Below are 24,266 nucleotides of genomic sequence, written 5' to 3'. Positions count from 1 at the left end.
TTCATAAGGTGCATGACATTGATAAATAAAGTTAGTGAACAGCAAAAAAAAAGAAGAAGAAGAAGAAGAAGAAGAAGAAGAAGAAGAAGAAGAAAAGAAAGGAGCTAAAAAGGAAAGTTAAGAATATCTTGTCCTAGTCTGTTTGGGCTACTATCATAAACTGTGTGATTTAAACAATAAATACTTATTTCTCACAGTTCTGGATTTCTAAGATCAAGATCCCAGCCGATTCTGTGTCTGATGAAAGCCTGCTTATTGGTTTACAGACAGACATATTCTAATTATGTCCTCACATGGCCTTTCCTTGGTATGCATATGTGGACAGAGAGAGTTCTCATCTATCTTCCTCTTTTTATGGGGGCATTAATTCCATCGTGAGGGCCTGCTCCCTGACCTAATCTTTTTTTTTTTTTCCCTGACCTAATCTAACCCAAATTACCTCCCAAAGATACCCCCTTCCAAATTCCATCACTTTGGGTATTAGGATTTCAACCTATGATTTGGGAAAGATATGAACATTCAGTCCATAGCGTATTTCATAAAACACAAATGAAAAAGACAAATCAATGAAAACTAAGAGATCTAAGAAGTCTAACATCCCAAACTAGGAATTGTGAAGAGTAACAGAGAAAATACTGGGGGAGGGGGGAAATTTTCAAAAAATATAATACAAGAATATATAATATGCACTATAGAAAAAAATTAGTTTCCACATTAAAAGGTGCAAAGGTCCAATATATTGAAGAAAAGGATTCACATCAAGGACATAATTGTGAAACTTTAGAATCCAGGTGATAAAGAAAAGATCCCAGGAAGAAGAGCAAACAACATATGAAGAACTGAGAATAAGAGTGGCATCAGATTTCTCAAGAGCAATCTGTAAGCTAGTTTGAAAACATAACTCAAAATACTCGAAGAAAATCATGCCCAATTTCTAATTCTATACCCAACCAAACTATGAATCAAGAGTAAAGATAGGGGATCCCTGGGTGGCGCAGTGGTTTGGCGCCTGCCTTTGGCCCAGGGCGCGATCCTGGAGACCCGGGATCGAATCCCACGTCGGGCTCCCGGTGCATGGAGCCTGCTTCTCCCTCTGCCTGTGTCTCTGCCTCTCTCTGTGTGTGTGACATAAATAAATAAATAAAAAGAAGCTGCTTCAAAAAAAAAAAAAAAAGAGTAAAGATAGAGATGTTTCTTTATATTCAAGGGCTCGAAAAATATACCTCTTATGCACTTCTCAAAAAACTTCTAGAGGATAAGTTCCAGAAAAATAGAAAAGTTACTATAAAACAAGAAAGAAGATATGGAGCCAAAGAACTGGGGACCCAGGGCAAGAGAAGTAAATAGAAGCCCTACTATGACAAGAGGGTAAGTCCCATGACAAGAGCTGAGCGGCCATTTTAAAGGGCAACAAATCCAGATTAAAGCAGAGGCATAAAAGGCTCTGAGAGGGAGGTTTCCAGAAAAAAATAAAACTTCTAGATCTTCTGACAGTTTTATGGTGTGGAAAATTGGATTAAGAGTCACTTTTACAGAGCTATTGGAGGATATAAGAAGACTTAGCAAAGGATGGAAGAAAGCTAAGTAAAAAATTTTTTAAAAGATAAAAAGAACTACAGGAAAACCAAAAGTTGAACAAGAAAGGAACAACATTCATAACATAGTTCTTGGCTCAAAAACTGAACAATGTTAACATAGTTATCAAATATGAAAATAATGAATATGGATGGTATCAAATTATGGTAAAATTATATTGGAAACATACAGAGAGATGAAATATGTATGAGTCATGGATGATTATATCAGATATCTACCCCTGTGCAGTAAGCCACCCCAACACTTAGCAAGTAAAAACAACTGCAATTTTATTTGCTTATGAGTCTGTAGATTAACAATTTGGACCTGGCTCAAATGAGCAGTTCTTCACTCATTTAACTGCTGTTATCTGTGGACTCAACTAGCAAAGAATATCCAGGATAGCCTCACACTCACACTTGGGACTGGGTGCTGGCTATCTGCTGCTGATGGGCCTAGAGACCTCAGCTGGGACACCTCCTCTGTGTTTCATGTGATCTGTCACACTCCAGTAGGTTAGATCAGGTTTATTTGCTAAGAACCCCAGGGCAGTGCTCTGAAAGGCTGAAAGCAAAGGCACAAGGCATCTCGAGGTCTAGGTCTAGGTCTATAAATACCGTAACATCACTGCCAACATGACTGTTGGTCAAATAAGTCATATGGCCAGCCCAGATTCAAAGGGTGGGCAAAGAGATTTTACCTCTTAATAGAAGGAGATACAAAGTACAATGCTAAGGGGGTGCGTAGAGAAGGACAAGAGAATTTGTTGTGCACACATTCTTCTACAATGGTATGTAAGAATTAAGTCTTTATCTTCTATAGTGGAAAATCAATATAATGTCTAATGTGGAAAAATCAGCCAATTGGTGTATAATTTAGAACAAATGGCTGATGAGTTTAAAGTGGTTTTCTTCAGAGGAAGAAAGGCAGAACAGGCAACTGCTGTTCTTGTTATAAGTTATATAATACTGTTTGACTTTGAAAACTGTGTCTATGTGATTACTTTAAAAAAGCAAAACAAAAGTAAAAAGTTTGGCGATACCAGCAATTCCACTTTTAGATATACACAAGAAGAATCAAGAGCAGGAATGCAAACAGATACACCAACGGTCACAGCAGCATTATTCATAATAGCCAAAGGTGGAAACAACTCAACTGTCCACCAGCAGATGAATGGATAAATAAAAAAATATGAAATATACATACAATGGAATATTATTCAGCCTTTAAAAAGAATGAAATTCTGACATATGCTATAACACATGGATGAAACTTGAAGACATTATGCTAAATGAAATAGCCAGATATAAAAGGACAAATAGTATATGACTCTGCTTATGAGGTACCTAAAAGTAGAATAGTGGTTACCAGGAGGTGGGGTAGGGGTGAAGACAGAGAGTTACTGTTTAATGAGTGCGGAGTTTCCATTTGGGAAGATGAAAAAGTTCCAGAGACGGAGGGTGGTAATTGTTGCACGACCATGGAAGTATATTGAATGCCACTAACAACATGCTTGAAAATGGCTAAAATGGTAAACTTTATGTTATGCATATTTCACCACAATAAATAAATAAATACCATTGAAAAAAAAGATTGGCCAGGAAGGGAAAGAAAGAGGGAATGATAGATTAAAGGTAGACATGATGCTTGATTGCTTTCTTTCTTTCTTTTTTCCTGTCCTTTTTTAAAAAAATAGAAAAGAATGAAAAAATGAGATAAATGAAAACAGTGTAGATTTGGGGTTTGATAAAGCTGAAGGAAGGACAACTGGTAGAGAGGTGTGTCCGCTAAAGAAGGAGATATATGAGCTGGGCAATCGATGCTTGCCTGCAGTGATTGTATCAAAGACAGTTTGGGTAAGTTCTTGCTGATGTCACAAACTGGAATGGAGGACTCCCTTCCATCCCCGAGGGCCTTACAAAATCATACATGCCTCAAAAATTCCTACTGAATAAAATGTGTCAACTGACCAGAGCATTCACCAATTGCCTACCATATATGCATTTACCAATCAGTCTGTTTAGTGAACAAGTTAGAGGAAAGAGTATTTTCATATAGACTTTATGGTCACAATATTGGGATATATTTTCACTGCAAATGTGGCTGCATTTTTTTGTTGTTGTTTTTCTAAAGGGTGGAACATAAATACTTCCCTCATCATCTAGGAATGGTTGGAAGAGCAAACTCTCTTGCCATCAGGAACAAAAGACAAGTTTTGAAGGATTTGGGCTCTGGGCTTCCGGGGTCTATTGTGAATGAACAGCAGAATAACTGGTTTGGGGGTCAAGGAGTTAGAGTAAGAAAAGGAGGGAAGATTATCTCTGAGAAAAATTAAAAGAGAAATGATTTTCCCCAAGCTACATAAAGGCCAGTGAATTTTGCTCCCTCCTCATCTAATCAGCCCACTACCTCTGACCCCATCCACAGTGGTACATAACCTCCAAGACAGTGTGACCCTCAACATAGTATGGTGCAATGGAGAGAAAGCCCCCATCCGCATATTCAAGAGAGGAAAACTGAGCTTTCTGGAAATGTGGTCTAGGACAGAGGTGAGGCCTCTGTGATCTAGGTTGAAATACTAGGCCCAAATAAAATAATATCAATAAATGTTGATGTACTTTGTAAAATGTGATGCTGTCGATTTGGGAAAACAAAGGCAACTTAGGCATTACAAAACTTTTTTATTCTACAAAAATAGCAACTCTTTGTGCCAGGTTTGATATGAGATAGTTGGCAAAAAAATTTCTTCAAACTGTGACCCTTCCTCAGAGACATGAACCCATACCATTTCGTAAATAAAGAATAGTTAAGAAAACAGTAGAAAAATACTGCAATTATTCTTATTTTTCAACCTCTCACATTCACAGCCGCACTCATCGATATTACTAACAGCAAATGTAATTGTGGATAGTATGAAACTGTGTAGCGTGAAGTAACTATTTAGATGCCATTTTTTCTAGCCTTTCTTATGGACACTGACCTACACCTCAAATGACCTTTTATCTCCTGGCCTCCCCTTCCCCAGAAATCTCAGGGGCAGCAGTGGCTCTGACCCAAGTGGGGTCTGACCCCGGATCACTCTGGCAGGACTTGGAAATCCGAGTTTCCATGGCAACCAGCCACCCTAATAGAGCCTGCCTCTTTGGAAAGCATTTTACAGCTCCCTTCTGGAGGAAAAGAAGAGAGAGAGTGGAGAGGAAGGGAGAAGGAGAAGCAGGAGGAGAGAATGAGGGAAAAGAGAGGAGGGATATGGCACCGGGGAGGTCATGAAAACCCATCAAATAGGAACTGACACAACGAACAGCCTAAGAACTATACAAACATCTTTCACAATCAGAAAGACTTCAGGGGACCTTTCTGTTGTGATTATTTTCTTTTTCTTTCTCTATTTCTCTCTCTTTTTCACCCGGAATTTCCCAGCACCCTGGCTTTTCTCAATATGTTTTGTCTCCACGGAAGTTCCTCTTGGAATTTCAATCAACCAGCACTCTCAAGTTTTCTCCCTTTCCTTTTTAACATTTAATATATAAAAATGAGCAGGGGGTCAACCACAACTGGATGAAATCACTAATCATTACAGTGCTCAAATTGCAGCCCCCTGGTGTATGGAAAATTGCTTTTTTACTGTGGCTGAATGTGTGAAGGGTGCATCCAGAGCCTTACTCTGAAAAGGGAGAAGATATTCATCATACCACAATCTCGCCAGCAATTTTAGAAAATTCATGAGACTGGAATGGATCTTCAAAATCCTACAGAAACAATACACATGTACACACACATGCCACACACTACACACTACACACACACACACACACATTTTGTCCTCTAAGCAGTTTCCCCTGTCACTTAACAACGCCCACTCTCCTTCCTTTTTGATTTATTGAAAGTGACGCAGCATTGCTCCAAAGTTCTTCAGTTTTTCATTTCCACTTACAAGTAATTATTTCAAAAACTATAAAAATTGCAATAAAATATTGCTCAATTCTTGAGAATCTGTTACATCCCTTCTGAGGGAAGGTCAGAGAATAGGAGAATGGAAAACCATACTGGCACTCTCTTTAGAAAAATCTATGCTAAACAGCATGAGGCGAGAAACAGGCACCTCACAAGTTGTAACAGTTACTATTCTTTTCACTTGTATCCCTTTAAATTTCCAAAGAAACAATAAGATATTTCTCAGCCTACTTATGTTTGGTTTTAATATAGAAGTCCAAGGACATCTGATTTAATGATAAAAAGCAAACAATTTAGGACCAAAATAACTGGTCATGTTATCCTCTACCCCTCCGCTCCTGTCAAACAAAAGTGCTGAAAGAAATGTTAAAAAAAAAAAAAAAGAAAAGAAAAGACAATCCTGTATGCATGGGCCTCTACCCCTAATCTGCACACAGCCCGGGGGAAATCAGTAAATCCCACAGGAAACAGGGTGGTGGGAGACAAAGGAGGAAGGCAAGTCCTTGCAGAGTCTGAGCAGAGCGGAAAACACGAAGGGAAGGAGAGGAGGTTGCATAGGGCTGGTAAAGGCAGAGGTGGGTGGAGAAAGAAAGAGATCAGGGTTTTGTAAAGGGAAGGAAAGGGGAAAGCAAAGAGGAGAAAGAGAAGGAACAAAGGGTGGAAGAGCAAGGAAGCAAATAATAGTACATGGAAACAGAAAGAAATAATCAGAGAAGAAACGATGAATAAAAGAGGGCAGATGCCACCAAATCTCTGACACAACCACACATGCCGGCAAGCCCCTGCTCTCATGGGAAAGGGTGGGCACCGGAGCCTTCCTTTTCTTGGTCCCTTTGACTACTCGAGCCAGGGCCCCTGAGGATGACCTGATGAATGAGTTGTGGCAGGACCTCATTGCATCATGATGATTTAGGATTTTCCTTTCACTTCCTGCCTGTGGTTATGGATCTTTTATCTGCTCTATCTGTGGAGCCTAATGAATTCCTGCTAAGTCTTTATAGCAGTTGTCCCTTCCACTTAAATCTTCTCCCGATCCTATTTACCGGAGTTTACAGTTCAGAGTGTCGTGTGCTAAATTGTTTGTGTTTTTTACAACCATCACTAAATGCTGACTCTGGAAAGTGGTTAAGTTGCTAGAAGGAGGATCGTCCGGTAAGGAGTAAATGGAGACTGATGGATAGGCAGTGCTTCCTCTCTTCTTCCACCTGCACCGTCTGCTGACCTGGATGTGGAGGTTCAGCATGCACTGAGGGGCTTCCCAAGACCTCCATTTCCCTAAGTTTCGAAGGATAGGGAGGTCAGGAAATGGATTGGCAGTCTGGAAGCCTCAATTTGTCCCAGCCTTGCCATGACTAAGCAGGTGAGCTTGAGCAAGTCACTCGAGCTTCCTGAGCTGCGATTTTCTCATCTATAAATTGGGATTAGTCTATCTCCCTCTTCTACACCAGAGGTGGGAAGAAAACCTAGTCTAATTGGGGAATGATTAAAAAGGGTGGGGTGATTGCTGTTGAAGCTGATATTAGATATTGAAGATAAAGAGGAACAGGTAAGCTGGAGCCACATAAGAAAGGCCTTGAGGGCAGCCCGGGTGGCTCAGCTGTTTAGCGTCACCTTCAGCCCAGGGTGTGATCCTGGAGACCTGGGATCGAGTCCCACGTCCGGCTCCCTGCATGGAGCCTGCTTCTCCCTCAGCCTGTGTCTCTGTGTCTGTCTCTCTCTGTCTCTCTCTCTCTCTCTCTCCCCCTGTCTCTCATGAATAAATAAATAAAATCTTTAAAAAAAAAAGGCCTTGAATCTGTGCTTCTCACTTTCTCATCTGTAAAGTGGGTAGAACTTATGCCAATTCTTCTCTTCATAAGCAAGTGAGAGGCTCTTTAGCTCTTTGGGTTAAAAAATGCTAAGAAATCCAGGATTATGTCCCTGCAGCAATCATCCATACCCTTCCTGCAAACTCAGCCTTCAAAATGTTATCTCCTGAATTCTCCTAGTTCTGCATATGGTCCTATCTCTGTTATGGCTAAGCTGCCCCAAGGAAATCTGTGACCCCTCCAAGTGCTTCTCATCAGAAGATATTCTGAATCATTTATCATGAAGTTCAGGATCCTTAGAGAATGATGCCAAACGCACTTCTATCAGATAGGTTTGCGACAAAAACATAGGCCTATTAAGACAAAACAGCAATATTGGGGAAGCCTTCAATGTTTGGTGTGCTGTCTTTCCTGAGTCTGTTTCTTTCTGTCCTTGCCTTCAGAGATAATAAATTTCTCAATTCTGGTGACCATTTTTAAGCATTCCACCAATACTGAAATTTTTAGACAGGGAAAAGACCCTGCTAATACTACTAGGATAATTCAAGTATCTTACCAGCTCTGTGTGTTCAGGTTCAAACCCACTAAGTAAAATTGCAGGAACATTGGACACCTAATATTTTGTTGCTTAATTTTTAACGGCTAAAGTTAACACAGTTTCTGGAATACAGGGGCCCATAAAATATATTCATTGATATGGAATGAAAGTATGATCGATTGAGCTAATTACCTAGAATAAAATGCAAATACCACAAAGAATAATAACTCCTTAAACATTCTTGTTAAGTCTTTAATGCCTTATTGTGAAAGCAAAATTTTAAAGAGGAAAAAATGGGAAGAAAATAAACAACAATTATGGAGTGTGTACTGTATGTTTAGTGCTATGCTAGGCTTGTTACACATATATTTATGTAGGATTAATATGTTTAATCCTCACAATTACCCAGAAGATCATTGATATAATACCTATTTTACATTTGGAATGAGACAGAGAGTTTACATGATTTGTCTACAAAGTTAGTAGAAAAGCTGAATAAAGAGTCACAAGGAAACACTGAAAAGGATGATGGGCTGGGGCCTTATCTTGTACCACTCACAAAAATAACTCCAAGTAAATTAAAGAGTTAAATATACAACCCGAAACCAAAAAAATAAGAAAAAGCTCCTCGATATGGTTCTCAGCAATGATTTTTTTCGGATATGACCCCAAAAGCACAAGCAACAAAAGCAAAAAATAATAAGTGGGGTTACATACACTGAAAGCTTCTGTACAGCAAAAGAAACAAGCAACAAAGTGAAAAGACAAACTACCGAATGGGAGAAAACAATTGTAAATCATATATCTGAGAAGGGGTCAATATTCATAATATATAAGGAATTCCTATGACTCATAGCAAATGATAATAATCTGACTTGAAGATGGACAAGGAACTGAATAGACATTTTTCCAAAAACAATCAAATGGCCAGCGGGTACATGACAAGATGCTCAACATCATTAATCATTAGGAAATGCAGGGATCGCTGGGTGGTGCAGCGGTTTAGCGCCTGCCTTTGGCCCAGGGCGTGATCCTGCAGACCCGGGATCGAATCCCACGTCGGGCTCCCAGTGCATGGAGCCTGCTTCTCCCTCTGCCTGTGTCTCTGCCTCTCTCTCTCTCTGTGTGACTATCATAAATAAATAAAAATTCTAAAAAAAAAAAAAAAAAAAAAAAAATCATTAGGAAATGCAAATTTAAATTACAATGAGTTACCACATCACACCTGTTAAAATGGCTATTTTTAAAGATAAGAGAAACAAAAACACTAAGTCAAAAAGATACCTACACTCCCATGTTCATAACAGCATTATTTATAATAACCAAGACATGGAAACAACCTAAGTGTCCATCAATGAACAAAAGGATTAAAAAATTGTGATTTATATATATGCAATGGAATATTAGCGATAAAAAATGAGGAAATCCTACCATTTGCAACAGCATGGATGGACCTTGAAAGCATTATGCTAAGTGAGGTTAAGTCATATGGAGAAGACAAATACTGCATGATCTCACTTAAATATGGAATCTAAGAAAAACTGAATTCATAAAAACAGATTAGATTGGTCGTGGCCAGGGGCCAAGGAAGGGATCCTGGAGTCACCTGAGTACCTTCCAAAGCAAAAAAAAAAAAAAAAAAAAGACAGCAGAGGGGGAACAATTGAAGGTATGAGAAAGAGAGGGCACTTGGTAGCTCTTTCCAAAAGATCTGCCAGATAATTTAAGGGGAAAGCTACCTTACATCGCTTAAAATAGAATTTAACTTGCAAATATTTCATTTTCTCTAAAACATATATTTCTGGTAAACCAAGGTATATGAGCACTAAACAGTTTGGTATCTTAGCTGATGACAGAAGGGCAGCATGGGCCAAAATTAGGCAATCTTCTTCTGTCAAAAGCCTTACTGTTCTGCCGGGATCCACTATCACTATCTTCTTGCTAATGTGTAAGTTAGTACTGAATGTTTTAGCTCATGTAAAAGTGCAGGCCAATAAATAATGACTGATGGTGAACCTATTCAAATGAGTCTTCACTGAGGCATTTCTATCAAGACTTGTCAGAATTTTTTAAAGCCATGTGACTATCAGAGAAGGAACAAAAGTTGAACGAAACAACAAATACCTAAGCAAGAAAAATGAAAAGTTTTTATTAAAGCATCAGACTAGAAATTTTCACTCCCTGTTCTTATTTAGAGAAACAAAGACAAAATATACACATGTTCCTGTTCAAATATGGCCAATAATTTAATCGCTTTGATCTTATTGTGGAACCACAGATTACCATCTTAAATATTTGGGGCTCCAACTTTCATTAATTTAAACCCAGTGTTTTCATTTGGACATTTACTTTTAATCAGTCTCTACAAGTGAGGCTGATTACCTTGAGTATTAATAATAAGAATCAACTCGCTAATGACTTCTTTTCCTTCTTAAATTGCAGGATTAAGCACAGCCATTTAATCATATTCATTAGCATTTTTTTTTCCGCTGGAGAAACTAAATCAAATGCAAATGCAAGAGCTCATTTTTCCATGCACGTCCACACAAACTTCCCAATAAATTTTTCTATTCTTTTCTTGGTCTTCCAATTTTATCTCCAGGGTCAAAAGCCACGTACCATGCTCTCCAAAATGCACTGGATGCTACGTCAGACAATCATCAGGGAGAGTAAAGGGCTGGAGCATTTGCACCATCATAATCATCATTAATTATAGCAACAGCTACTGTTGAACACTTGTGAGCTGGCACTGTTTACAAACTCCATATACATCTCAGATAAAATCTAAGAAGTAGGTACTCAAAATCTTTCCATTTGGCAGATAAGGAAATTGAGACTTAGAGAGGTTAAGTAAGTAGCAAATGGCAAAGCTCTTGTCTCTCTGACAGCAAAGATGATGCTCTTAATCACTGGACTGCCCCCACTCACTCCTAAAACACTCACATATCTGTAAGCCCTTCAGAAAGAAAATGTCCCAGGCTAAGAGGTACCTTAGACTAAATTAAGTCAAGAAAGTGAATGCCATCCTAAATCCATCCATAGTCAGTTGGGCACCAAGTGGGAAGGACCAGCTTCTGGAACCCACAGGGCTCTGACCATCAACAACCTGAGCCTTAGAAGAGGTAGCCTCCACCCACCCAGTTCTTCACCACTGCCACAAACCAACCCAGTCCCAAAAGATAACATCAGGGAATATTCATGAGTTGAAAAGCCCTAGTGGCTAAGAACAGGGTATTGAGAGAAGTTCAGTATCTCTCTGGATGAGAGATTGCAATCACAATATGTTGAAAGCCTAGCCAGGGTGATCAGTCCAAGATAAATGGTATATAAGCTCTAAAAAGCATTGTTTCTACCTATCCTTACCTCGTCAAATACTCACCACTTCAGCCTGCCTCTTCTCCCTTCCACTCTGGCTCCTACCCAAGACACAGCTCTGTCTGCCCGCCTATGAACCCCACTCATGAGCATCAGGCCATTTATGATTTCCCAGTCCTAATACCTTTGACTGCACCTGATCTAGCCCCACTAGCTCCACTTCTGATCCCCTGGACAAGACAATCATCCATCTTATTGTCCCCTGTATTAGTCACTTTGTACTACTCTCACAAAAATACCATAGACTGGGTGGCTTACACAACAAAGCTTTATTTCTCATAGTTCTAGAAGCTGGGAATTTTAAGATCAAGGCACTGCAGATTCAGTTTCAGGTGAGGTTCATAGATGGTCATCTTCTCCTTGTGTTCACACATGATAAAAAATGGTGAGAGAGGTCTCTGGGGTCTCTTTTATAAGGGCACTAACTCCTTATTCATTCATGAGGGCTCCACCTTCATGATCTAGTCACCTTCCAGAGGCCTCACTTCCTAATACTATTGCATTGGGGGCTAGGATGTCAACATGAATGGGAAGAGGGGATACAAATATTCAGTTCATAACACCTCCAAAGGATACATGGCTGTCAGATCCCAGTTTATCCTGGAAGTGAATCCCATGGCTAAGCTTCACAAAATATTTAAATACAGTCACCTTTAGGCTGATCCTAATTCAAAAGCAAAACTTCAAAAAGCAACAGAAAACAGCAGCCAGGCTTTTCCAAAATTTTCATGGTCTTAGTTAAAAACAAAAGGGATTTACAAAGTTAGTTTAACATCCATATTAATAGAATAAAGTATAAAAGCCACATGATCATCTCAATAGATTAGGAAAAGTATTTGATAAAATCCTTTACGTTTTTCATGATAAAACTTATTACAAAGTAATCAAGACAGTGGTGCTGGCAGGGGTGTCGATGTACAGACAATGGAATAGAAGTGAAAATCTAGAAATAAACTAACACCTTTATGGTCAAGTGATTTTTTTTTTTAAGATTTTATTTTGAAGTAATCTCTATACCTAATATGGGACTTGAACTCACAACCCCAAGATCAAGAATCACATGCTCTACCAAGCTAGCCAGCCAGGCACTCCTGGTCAGATGATTTTAGATAAGCATGTCAAGACAATTCATTGAAGAAAGCAGTTTTACAAGAAATAGTGCGAAGATAACTGGATATCCAAGTTGGGCCACTACTTCACACTACCCACAAAAATTAACTCAAAATGGATCACAAACCTAAATGTGAGAGTTAAAATTTCAAAACTCACAGGACAGAATATAGGAATCAATCATAACCTTAAGTTATGTGACTTCTTAGACATCACATCAAAAATACAAGTAACAAAAGAAAATATAGGTAGATTGGACTTCATCAAAATTAAAAACTATGTTCATCAAATCATATGATACCACCAAGAAAGTGAAAAGACAACCCAGAGAATGAGAGATAATATTTGCAAGAAATATATCTGACCAGATACTTGTATCTATTTTTTTTTATTTATTATTTATGATAGTCACACAGAGAGAGAGAGAGAGGCAGAGACTCAGGCAGAGGGAGAAGCAGGCTCCATGCACCGGGAGCCCGACGTGGGATTCGATCTCGGGTCTCCAGGATCACGCCCTGGGCCAAAGGCAGGCGCCAAACCACTGCGCCACCCAGGGATCCCCCAGATACTTGTATCTAGAAGCCTTACAACTCATCAGTAAAAAGACAACTCAATTTTAATATGAGCAAAGAATTTGAATAGACACTTCTCCAAAGAAGACAAATAGTCAATAAGCATATAAAAAGACATTTAACATCTCAATCATTAGTGAAGTGCAAATCAAAACCACAATGAGATGACACCTCACAAATATTAGGATTGCTATAATCAAAAAGAGGGGAAAATAACAAGTGCTGGTGAAGATGTGGAGAAATCAAAACTCATATACTATTGGTGGGACTATGAAATAATACACTCATGCTGGAAAATAGTTTGGGAATTCCTCAAAAGGTCAAGCATAGAATTACCACATAACCTAGCAAGTCCACTCCTAGGTGTATATCCAAAAGAAATAAAAACTAATGTCCACACAAAAACATATACACAATTGTTCATAATTTATACTAGTTATTCATAATAGTCAAAAAAATGGAAACAACCCAAATGCCCATCAAATGATAAACAAAATGTGACATATCCATATAACGTAATATGATTTAGCAATAGAAAAAGAACAAAGTGGGGACACCCAAGTGGCATAATCAGTTAAGCATTCAACTCTCGGTTTTGGCTCATCGTGATCTCAGAATCGTGAGAAGGAGCCCTGCCCTGGGCTCCACACTCAGCACAGAATCTGCTTAGGAGTCCCTCTCCCTCTGCCCCTCCCACACATGCTCTCTCTCTCTCTCTAAAATAAAATAATAATAATAATAATAACAAGTCTTTTTTAAAAAAGAATAAAGTGCTGAGACATGCTATGACACAGAGAAATCTTGAAAACATTATACTAAATGAGAGAATCCAAACACAATAAAACCACATATTGTATCATTCCATTCACATGCGATGTCCAGATACAAAAATCCACAGAAACAGAAGGCAAATTAGTGGCTGGATACAGGTTAGGACAGTGGTGGAAGGAAGCAAGAATAAAGAGTGACTGTCAGGGATCCCTGGGTGGCTCAGGGGTTTAGCGCCTGCCTTCAGCCCAGGGTGTGGTCCTGGAGTCCCGGGATCGAGTCCCATCAGGCTCGTGTGTGGAGCCTGCTTCTCTCTGCCTATGTCTCTGCCTCTCTGTCTCTGTGTCTTTCATGAATAAATAAATAAAATCTTTAAAAAAATAGAGTGACTGTCGACATGTATGGAGTTTCTTCTGATGGTTGTTGATAATGCTTTAAAATTAGATTGTGATGATGGTTGTTTAAAAGTTTTTGATTAAAAAAAATGCAAAGGTGAGGATGGACACCTAAGAAAAATGATTAATGACATGCTAAAGTTTAGGTTTCTCTACCAGATTGGAGACTAGGATCTAGGTAGAATATGCGAAAAGAATTCCACTAGTTTACATTTAAGCCCTATATAAATTTATATGATCTACACTACATAATCATATGCTTTCCACAATTGGCAGGATAACAAACCATCTTGGGTCCATGAGGAATCTAGGATCTAATCTCATCTCTATCAATAGTTTGCTGTGGAATTTGTTCACATCAAAACCTATGTGTATCACTTCTTCATTAATAACTAATCTCAGTCCTGTGTGCCTACACAAGTGTTAAATAAATGGATATGGGGGAAAAAGTGGAAATGTTTCATGTGTTCTGAATACTCTAGGATAAACCCATCTAAATGGGACTGCAGAGTTGGTGAAAGAGCCACCAGGATGTACTTGCCCTAAAGACCCAAGTGCGATGGTATGCCGGAGCAGGCTCATTCCACCCCTCAAGAGCCGTTTTTATTCCTAACCTTCCCCGCTCTACGTTCAATGACATCACATATATCATTGTTTGTTTGAAATCAGTTGTAGTAGAGGTTTTAGAATATCCATCTTCTTAACTTAGTCCAATGCCTCTTGGTTTGTGCCATTTCCTCTCTGAAGACCGTACAGTTAGAGATCTTGTGAACTAATGTATTTTAGGAGTGAGTTGGGTAGACCAGTGATTAAAAGCACCTGTTTTGGAGTCAGAAGGCAGAGACTCTAGTCCTGGCTCTGCCATTTGCTACTTAACTTAATCTCTTTTCTGGAGAGCTGATTTACCAACACAGTATTGGCAGCTTCCAGAGAAGCCTCTTATTTTAATGGTATCAAAGCTCGCAACCTGATTTAAAGATCATGGATCAGAGCCTAAGGGAGGGGTCATTTTGAAGACAGTGTCTATCATTCAAACTGTCCCTCGGCAGAGATTAAGTCCTGGAGAAAGAGGTTAATGATAAAAGCAGGTGAAACCTGAAAGAGACACTTCCTAAAGCTCCCTGAGACACATGGAGCAAGAGCCCAGGTATTCCTGGGGTTCCTTCACTGGCATGCAGCTAGCAGGAGTTGGGGGGACTCGTGGAGCACTCAGCACGAGTGGGCCCCATCCAAGCTGCATTTGTACCAGCCCACATTTGTAATAAATAGAAAGAAAAAGACGATCATTTGCAGACTTGTGAAGTGGTTTGAACATAAACATTATTTACTAACATGAACAACTTGTTTTAAGGATCTATTGGCCATTCTTATTCTCTGGAACCCCTGCAACCTCTTCTCCAAAGCCCAAGAGACTCTTAAGCCCTTATGCAAGGTGGTGGACTCTTTTATTTTGTAATGACAGCTTTATTAGGACAGGATTCACATACCATACAATTTGCCCTTTTAAAGTATATAATTTGATGGGGTTTCGTATATTCATGGAGTTATATTACCATCACCACAATCTAATTTTAGAATGTTTTCATCACTCCCTGCAAAAAAAAAAAAAAAAAAAAAACAACCCTATATGCATTTAGCAATCACTCCCCATTCCTCATCCCTCAGCCCCTAGCAATTACTAACCTGCTTTGTGTCCTTATGATTTGCCTACTCTAACCACTTCATATAAATAGAATAATTCAACATAGGGCCTTCTGTGCCTGATTTCTCTCACTTTGCATAGTATTTCTGAGGCTCATCTGTGCCTCAGCATGGTTTGATGCTTTGTTACTTTATATTGCTACATGATATTCCATTATATGGATATACCACATTCTACATATCCATTCAACAGTTCATAGAAATTTGAGTTATTTCCACTTTTCAGCTAGTATGAATAATGCTGCTATGAACATTCATGTACCAGTTGGTACCCAACTCTTTGGGCATTTGAATCTATCTCCTGGCTATGCTCCTGGCCAGCTGAATAGAGCTATAACAGGTCTCAGGGTCCCCTAGCACTGTCTTCTTCACTCTGTACTTTTTCAAAGAGACAAGTTCACCCTCCTTGCTGGGTCTCTCTGGCCCCAAGCTCTTTCCAACTCTATCTAGGTCTCCACATATTTTGATATCAAGTTTCACTTTTCTTGGCATTGATCTTCATGGTATTGATTCCATGCTTTTTTAACATTTTTTAAAAGATTTTATTTATTTATTCATGATAGACAGAGAGAGAGAGAGAGAGAGAGAGAGAGAGAGGCAGAGACAGGCAGAGGGAGAAGCAGGCTCCATGCCGGGATCCCAACAAGGGTCCCAATCCCGGGACTCCAGGATCACGCCCCGGACCAAAGGCAGGTGCCAAACTGCTGAGCCACTCAGGGATCCCCGATTCTATGCTTAAAAGCCGTGGCTATGGCCTTGCCACTGAAGGTATGGCATCCTCACCCTGCCCCACCAGCTTCACTCCCTTCTATACTTTGTTTCAGCATCTGCACCAGGATCCCCTGCCTCTTTGCACCACTTACTCCTACCTTCATCTGTTCTCTGCCCATCAGGAGTCTCCTAGCACATCTCTCTGCCATCTTACGTCCAGCTCTTCATTCCTCCAGCAAACATTACTGAATTTCTATTAAGTGACTAGACACAATGCTAGGCATTGGAGACATCAGGAGTTGAACTATAAAAGATACCCGGCCTTGTGGAGTCCCTCTGCAGATTTGAGTCAAGTGGGAAAGAAGGTGGTTGGTTGGAGAGGGTGAATAGACATGTGAATACACAATAAAGAAGCAATGTAGCTAAGCAGAAATGGCCTATTTGTCCAGTTCTCCCAGTGATATATCCAGCCTTTACAGAGTTGTTGTTGTTGTTGTTTTTCCCTCACTCCAGATGAGGTATTTGATTTTTTTTTTCTTTTTTGGTCCAAGGTTTTTATAACTAAAATTTTGAGAACTGTTTTTTTGCACAAAGACGGCAGAGAAAGGGTTAGTAAGCCACATTTGCCCCAAGCAGTGTCTGAGGCTGAAGAGTGGCAGGCACTCTCGGATTGCCCTGGACAGCCACATCTGCACCCTGTCAGGATTATCAAAATTGCCATGACAATGACCCAAGGGTTCTTCCTTGGATAAACCCTGGATAAACATTCAGCTGATTTCAGCCAGACCCAACCACATGCCCTTGAGGTTTACATGTTGTAAAGAGATGAAGGCAGGGGGACCTAAAGCAAGGGAGAAACAGCCAGCCGAGGCTACTCAACCTTGGAATAATATTTAGCATTTAAAAATGTTGAGGTAGAACTGCAGGAAGTTCCAGGGTAAACTTCAAGTGTCTCAAGGTCTCAGAATTTTTCCTCACATTTGACCAGGGAAGGTATCCCTGTGAAGAACAAATGAATGCACAGACTTTCACTCCCTAAGCATTCTTACTTAGACAGCCTGGTCTTTGCTAGATTGTGATGTCATTCCATTTAGTCTTTTGAGAATCCTGGCCTCTACTTTCTCAACCCTTCCCTTCCTACCCTGGTCTCTGATTCAAATTGAGGGTCAACTTATCTTATCATCCAGATGGACCCACAAAGGCCCAGGAAATAAGGAGACTAAATATTAATCAGTGAAATATCTTTGTCAGAAGAAGGTTGTACTAGATGACCTCTAATTCTGTCCCAACACAAAGGCTCTACAATTCTAAGACTCCTCTCAAAGGAACCCAGCTATTTGTAGGCAAAGCGTGGACCAGAATCCAGACCTATTCCCAGAACCCACTGGAGGAGGAACCCCAGTTCATTTGGATTTTTCACCTCAAGATTTCCCTTAAAGACATTTTGCAAATCAAGTTCCACTTTTTTAATGAAAAGCAAATGCCCTGTAAATAGATTCTACCATAAATTCTTAAAAAGGGGACAATGTGGGCAGCCCGGGTAGCTCAGTGGTTTCGCGCCACCTTCAGCCCAGGGTGTGATCCTGGAAACCCGGGATTGAGTCCCAAGTCGGCTCCCTGCATGGAGCCTACTTCTCCCTCTGCTTGTGTCTGTCTGTCTGTCTCTCTCTCTCTCTTTCTCTGGGTCTCTCATGAATAAATGAATAAAATCTATTTTAAAAAAGGGACAATGTTTGTTATAAATTGAATAACTGACTGCTCCTTAATATGTTAATGTAGGATATTTTGATTGGTTTTTTTGTTTGTTTGGTTGGTTTTGATTCAAGTTCTATCTATATATCCTTGTGGTCATTTTACAGACAGTAAAGCCAAACTCCAAAATGGAGGAGTTACTCCGAGAATATCCTGGAAGAAACTCTGCACTAACATGACTCTCAAATCCCTTTGTCATCCACCCAACCCCGCAGCCTGGCTCTCTAAGGAACTTCATCTGATCTCTTCACCTTGTCTACATCAGAGCCCAGAGCTCCAAGTTGGCCATAACTTGAGATTTTTTTTTAAGCAAGGCTTTCCAACAACCTTGTGCTATATACTAGCATGTAAGAATAGGCCCACGTCCCTGACACACAAAGCCACTCTGAGTTCCCCTAATCCCCAAGCAATCCCCTGCCTGCTGGGTCTCATTGCTTAAAAGGAACATAAGCTCCTCTGACACTGCCCTGGACAAGTGCTGTATATTTGAGAAGACAGGGGAAAAGGACAAGCAGAAAACATCTTTAAGCGCATTATCAGCCTGCTTGATTTCTACAAACTGCTCCAGTCGGCCTGACCCCCTTCTCTGGAAGGGAGACCTGTGAGACCACAGGCTGGCAAAGCATGGCCTCCCTCCCTGGGAAGTCTTGAGATGCAGCAACAAACTATTCCTTTTCTCAGAACAGGCAACCTTGCAAACTCACCCTTACTGGAACAAAAAGCATTTAATTATTTTTTTTCTCCCACTTTCCTTTAATGTTATAGCCACGGAATTCATATTGCTTATTGACCAGACCACTCATTTGCCAATTAAGCACAATGTAGCAGCTCTTAAAATGTTGTCAGATGCTGAAGATTATCTCTCTTAAGGGTATCTGACTTTCTCCAAGATATTTGAGTCTTCTCTTTCTCATTAGGCTGTATGTTGTTGGAAGACTCAGCCAGAGTTTTTTTTCTCCCCCCACAGGCAGGTGAAACAATTTTATTTCACAGTTGTCTTTAAAACCACAAAGACACTATGTTCTTCATATAAAAACATTAGTACAGATAACGATACTTTCTAGAAAATAATTATATAGACCCTCTCAAAGAAAAATGCACACCATTATATGGTTCAGACAAGTTACTTGGGAAAAACACATCTGGACCGATTCCTAAAACATACCAGAAGACCACGCTGCATCTTTTGGTTCAAAGTATAGATTAGTGTCATCAGTAAGGGCTCCTGCATTCTTACATATTTGATAATACACATATAGACTTGTTTGTGACTTATTGCTCCATTGGTTCATCAGCCTTTTCTGCAGGTTCATCAAGGTTGAGCAGGCTGTGCCTTTCTCTGTGGTCTTTCTTCAACACCTTCCAGGAACGGAGATACATCATCATCATCATAAATCGTAAACTCCAAGTATTTACCAACAATTCCAATGGAAACATTCTTTGTAGTTAGGTCCTGTTCTGCAGGAAGTGTCTCTCGTAAGGCACGTAGACCAGGTTTAACCAGTTCATTCAAATTGCACTCCATAAACCCAGACATATGTCTCTCCAGGTAAGTACGAGCTGATTGAGAACGGGCTCCAATGGACATGGCTCTACAGTCAAAATAGTTGGCAGATGGACAGGTTTGGAAAATGTGAGGGCCCATATCATCATAACCAGCAATAAGCAGTCCAACACCATATGGTCTCCGGCTATACCGTTGTGTTGGTATCTGGGTCTTGCTTCCAATTAGAGATACAAGACGAGACACAGGAAGAGGTCTGTCAAATACAAATCTGGAATCCAAACACTCCTGGTGCATAATTACATAACAGTCTAGCATCAGCAGTAAGTCCCGCAATTGAGATACCAATATGGTTATCAACCTGAAGAATTTTCTTCTGATGAGCTGCAAGCTCTGACTGTGCTCTCTTCAATGCAACCAACACTGCATGGGTTTTTGATTTCAGACCAACTGTGGCTGAACCTTGTTTGACAGCTTCCATTGCATATTCAATTTGATGAGTCCTGACCTGAGGGCTCCAAACAGTGATGTCATTGTCTTACTGGATGCGAAACATGGTTCGGGCGCAGGTCCCGCTGCGGCCTCCAGCAGAGGTGGCGGCTTCAGGAGCGTGGCTGACTCAGCCAGAGTCTGCATTACCCACAGTCTTGCTAATGTTTGGGATAGAATTTGCACTCAATACACTCATTCATCTATGGATGAAGGAATTTTTTAAGGGCTTAAAGCCATGATGAATCTCAAGTCTACGAACTAAGACATACCAAAAAATCTACATCTCTATTTTTATTAAATCAATTTCCATTTTGACATCTCATCCTCTTAGAATCCCAATTCCTTGCAAGAACTTCAATCTCAGGCATTACTGGGATCTCCTTCTTCCTCAGGGTCTTTCCAGAATCCAGCAGACTTCCATGAGGCTCAGAAAAACAGAGTGAGGGTCTCCACCCTCCTGTCCATCGTGGTCACTGCTGATATCCTCATAGTCCCAACCCACAGTGAACCTGTGAAGTCTGGTGTGTCTCTGCTTCCATGACCAGCATACAGAAAAGGAATTTTTGCCATTGATAGAATGGGGGCCTAAGGTCAGGCTCCCTAGATTCATCATTCGCCCTCCCCTGAAATCTTGCCGCTGCTTTAGGCAAGGGGCTCTCACATTACTGAGCCTAAGTCCTCACTGGGCTTTCTCCCTGCCTCCCTTCAGTTCTGGTGTCTTATTGGAATCCCAGGGAAATCACTCTCCGCCTCCCCCTCCCCTTGTTGCTCTTCCAGGCATTCCTCAGGCTCTTCCACGGCCACCAAGGCCAATCAGGGCAGTCTCCTACTCATTCCACAGTTAGGAAGCTAATCTGCTTGCTAAAAGGAAGAAGCACTTGGGGCACCTGGGTAGCTCAGTGCTTAAGCGTCTGCCTTCAGCTCAGGGTGTGATCCCGGAGTCCTGGGATCGAGTCCAAGTCCAGGACTCAGTTCCCCGCAGGGAGCCTGCTTCTCCCTCTGCCTCTGTCTCTGACTCTCTTTGTGTCTCTCATGAATAAATAAATAAAATCTTTAAAAAAAATAAAAGGAGGAAGCACTCCGTTCTACTTTGGGTCAATGGAGCATAGAACAGAAAAGACCATATATGGAAAGAAAAGCAAAGAGAGACTTTGTATACCATTGGGTTCTTTGGTTGTAAGCATTAAAACTGACTAAAAAAATATATATAGACAAAATAATAATAATTTGTTGGGACAACAAAACATTGGGTAACGTCCTAGAACTGAAGAAAGATCTGAACACGCAGTCCTCAAGAAGGACAAGAAAAGAAGAGTTCCAAGAATTTCAGTCAGTATCTCTCAGATGAAAGAAAATGGCTCAGCTCCAGCCGCCACTGGAGATGAAACCCCCAGGCGAGACTCTGATGGGCCCAACCCTAGTCATGGGCTTGCCACCTCTTGGATAAGACACTTGAAGGTCAAGGAGCACTCAGATCAATAGGTTAAAGAGGGGACAGAGAGTTCCCCTAAAAGGAAAGCAGAGTGCTGCTACCAAATGAAGGGAATACTAAATTGACAAGATGAACAGTGACCATCATAGACAGAAGAGAGCCTTTCCAGGTAACAAGGCACCAGGGGCAGGGCATATGTGTATGTGGAGAGAAAAACATCCTCACCCTAGTAATGACATCTGTTACTTAAAATGAACTTGGGACAATTGCAGATGCAAAAACCAAGAGCAGGCTGGAGAAAAATAGTACAAATATTAATATAAGAAAATAATCACCCCAGAGCAGACTAGGTGGTAAGAGAAAATATTATTGGCCACACCCTATTGAATCCGGCTATTTGGAAACAGCTGGAAAAGAAAACTATAGACCAGACTAAAAAGAGCACTATTTTCTTAAGAATAAATATTTTATCAGTTATCTTGAAAGGAGTAACTTAAGAGTTATTCAAGAATACCACTCCAAAAACATACGTCATCACTGTGTAATAATGTCTATATAGGAAAAGGCTGCCTATATAGGAAAAGACATATAATTCTCAATTACATGTGAGTTCAACTATTGTCAACTAATTTCTTTATGGTCTTCACAAAATCCCTAGTTAAAGAATCCATCCTGTTATTACTAAACATTGATACCATGACTGGATATCATTCCAGGGAAGATTCTGAACACCAAAGTGGACAAAACCAGGTAAGTATTGGCACTTAGAAATGATGTCTCAAGATTTATTTCTCTGTATATGCACTGTGCGTGCATAAAAACTGAAATGTAGAATTTTGAAAACAAAAATGCTATGTCAGGGCAGTATTTCTCAGGCTAATATCTGACACATCAGCTCTCTGAGATGTTCCTGAGAGAAAGGAAAGAATGAGATTTTAATTAAAAAAACAGAGACTAGAAACTAGAAGTCTCCTATTAGGAGACCACTAAGGTAGCTCATTGACCAGGTACTGAGGACCATGATAAGAAGTGACCATGAAAGCAAAACAGAAACAAAAACTATAGAAAAGCTGAGTGAGGTATCCCATCTGGGAAGTAAATCATCAAGTAGTGGCCCAGGACCTAGAGGTCGTATCTCTTTATTCTCAACCATAAGCTTTTTTTCCTTTTCAAGAATAAGTCCTTCATGGGATGCCTGGGTGGCTCAGTGGTTTAGTGCCTGCCTTCTGCCCAGGGCATGATCCTGGAGTCCTGGGATCAAGTCCTACATCAGGCTCCCTGCATGGAGCTTGCTTCTCCCTCTGCCTGTGTCTCTGCCTCTGTGTGTGTGTCTCTCTTGTGAATAAATAAATAAATTCTTTAACAACAACAACAAAAAGAATAAATCATTCACAATTATCATATGGTTTCACTGATACGTAGAATATAAGAAACAGTGCGGAGGATCAGAGGGGAAAAGAAAGAAAACTGAATGGGAAGTCATCGGAGAGGGAGACAAACCATGAGAGACTCTTAACTCTAGGAAACAAACTGACAGTTGCTGGAGGGGAGGGAGGTGGGGGGATATGTAATTGGGTGGTAGGCATTAAGGAGGGCACATGATGTGATGAGCACTGGGTGTTATACACAACTGATAAATTACTGGACACTATATCTGAAACTAATGATGTACTAATGTTGGCTAATTGAATTTAAATTAAAAAAAAAAGAATAAGTCATTCAGCAATGACATGAATAAATCTCAGAATAATTATGCTGAGTGAAAGAAGCCAGACCAAAAAAAAAAAAAAAAGAGTATATGCCATATGATTGATTCCATTTATATAAAATTCTAGAATATGAAAACCAATCTATAGTGATAGAAAGCAAATCAGTGATTGGCTGGGGATGAGAGGGTGGGATGGATGGGAAAGCAGAGGTCTAAATTACAAAACAATGGGGGAAACTTTTGGTGGTAATGGATATGTTCATTCTCTTGATCGTAGTGATAGTTTCACATGTGGTGATGTCAAACACATCAAATTATTTATATATCAATTAGACCGTGCTAAGCCTCTTTAAAAAAAAAAAAAGAATATGTGAGCTTTAATCTATAACAAAATTTCTCAACCTCTGCACTACTGACATTTTGGGCCAGGTAATTCTTGGTTAGGGGACTGTCATACATCGCCTGCTGTTTGGCAGCGTCCCTGGCTTCTACCTACTACTATGATAACCAGAAATGACTCCAGACATTGCCAAATGTCCTCTGCTGGGAAGGGAGGAAAAGGGAGAAACACCCCCAGTTGAGAACACATGTCTCCAAGAATTCAGCAAGTTGCAAAGGAGGTAAGGAAAGAGACCATCCCCAGGGAATCCTTTCGGACTGAGCCATCAGTACGGTGAACTGCACAGAGCTGCAAGCTAGCAGGCAGGAGCAGGTGCAGCTGGAGCCTGTGAGGCTCCTGCTGGGAATGCCATGAAATGCCCGAGTCAGTGCTGGACGACAGAGAAGGCTCCGACAATAGCAAAGACTCAAGGGAAAAGTGAGAAGGATGTAAATATTAAACTCGAGCTTGTTTATATTTCCCTGAGTACTT

At 40.3% G+C, this 24,266-nt stretch overlaps 1 protein-coding gene and 1 pseudogene across 1 annotated transcript in view; one reads left to right on the top strand and one right to left on the bottom strand.

The window, feature by feature from the left end:
- Positions 1-19,531: 19,531 nt before the first annotated feature.
- On the bottom strand, positions 19,532-20,319 carry LOC144324409 (proteasome subunit alpha type-1 pseudogene; annotated as a pseudogene).
- LHCGR (luteinizing hormone/choriogonadotropin receptor) overlaps positions 20,318-24,266 on the top strand; it is a 76,066-nt gene continuing 72,117 nt past the window's right edge. Inside the window, exons 1-3 of the mRNA XM_077915851.1 lie at positions 20,318-20,356; positions 20,587-20,776; positions 22,346-22,437. Of these exons, the coding sequence (XP_077771977.1) occupies positions 20,318-20,356; positions 20,587-20,776; positions 22,346-22,437 (321 nt within the window). The remainder of the gene's footprint in view (positions 20,357-20,586; positions 20,777-22,345; positions 22,438-24,266) is intronic.

Source organism: Canis aureus, chromosome 11 (genome assembly GCF_053574225.1).
Source record: "Canis aureus isolate CA01 chromosome 11, VMU_Caureus_v.1.0, whole genome shotgun sequence".
Lineage (NCBI taxonomy): Eukaryota > Metazoa > Chordata > Mammalia > Carnivora > Canidae > Canis > Canis aureus.
The sequence above is the reverse complement of the archived record's forward strand: the minus strand, read 5'-3'. Positions and strand labels throughout refer to the sequence as shown.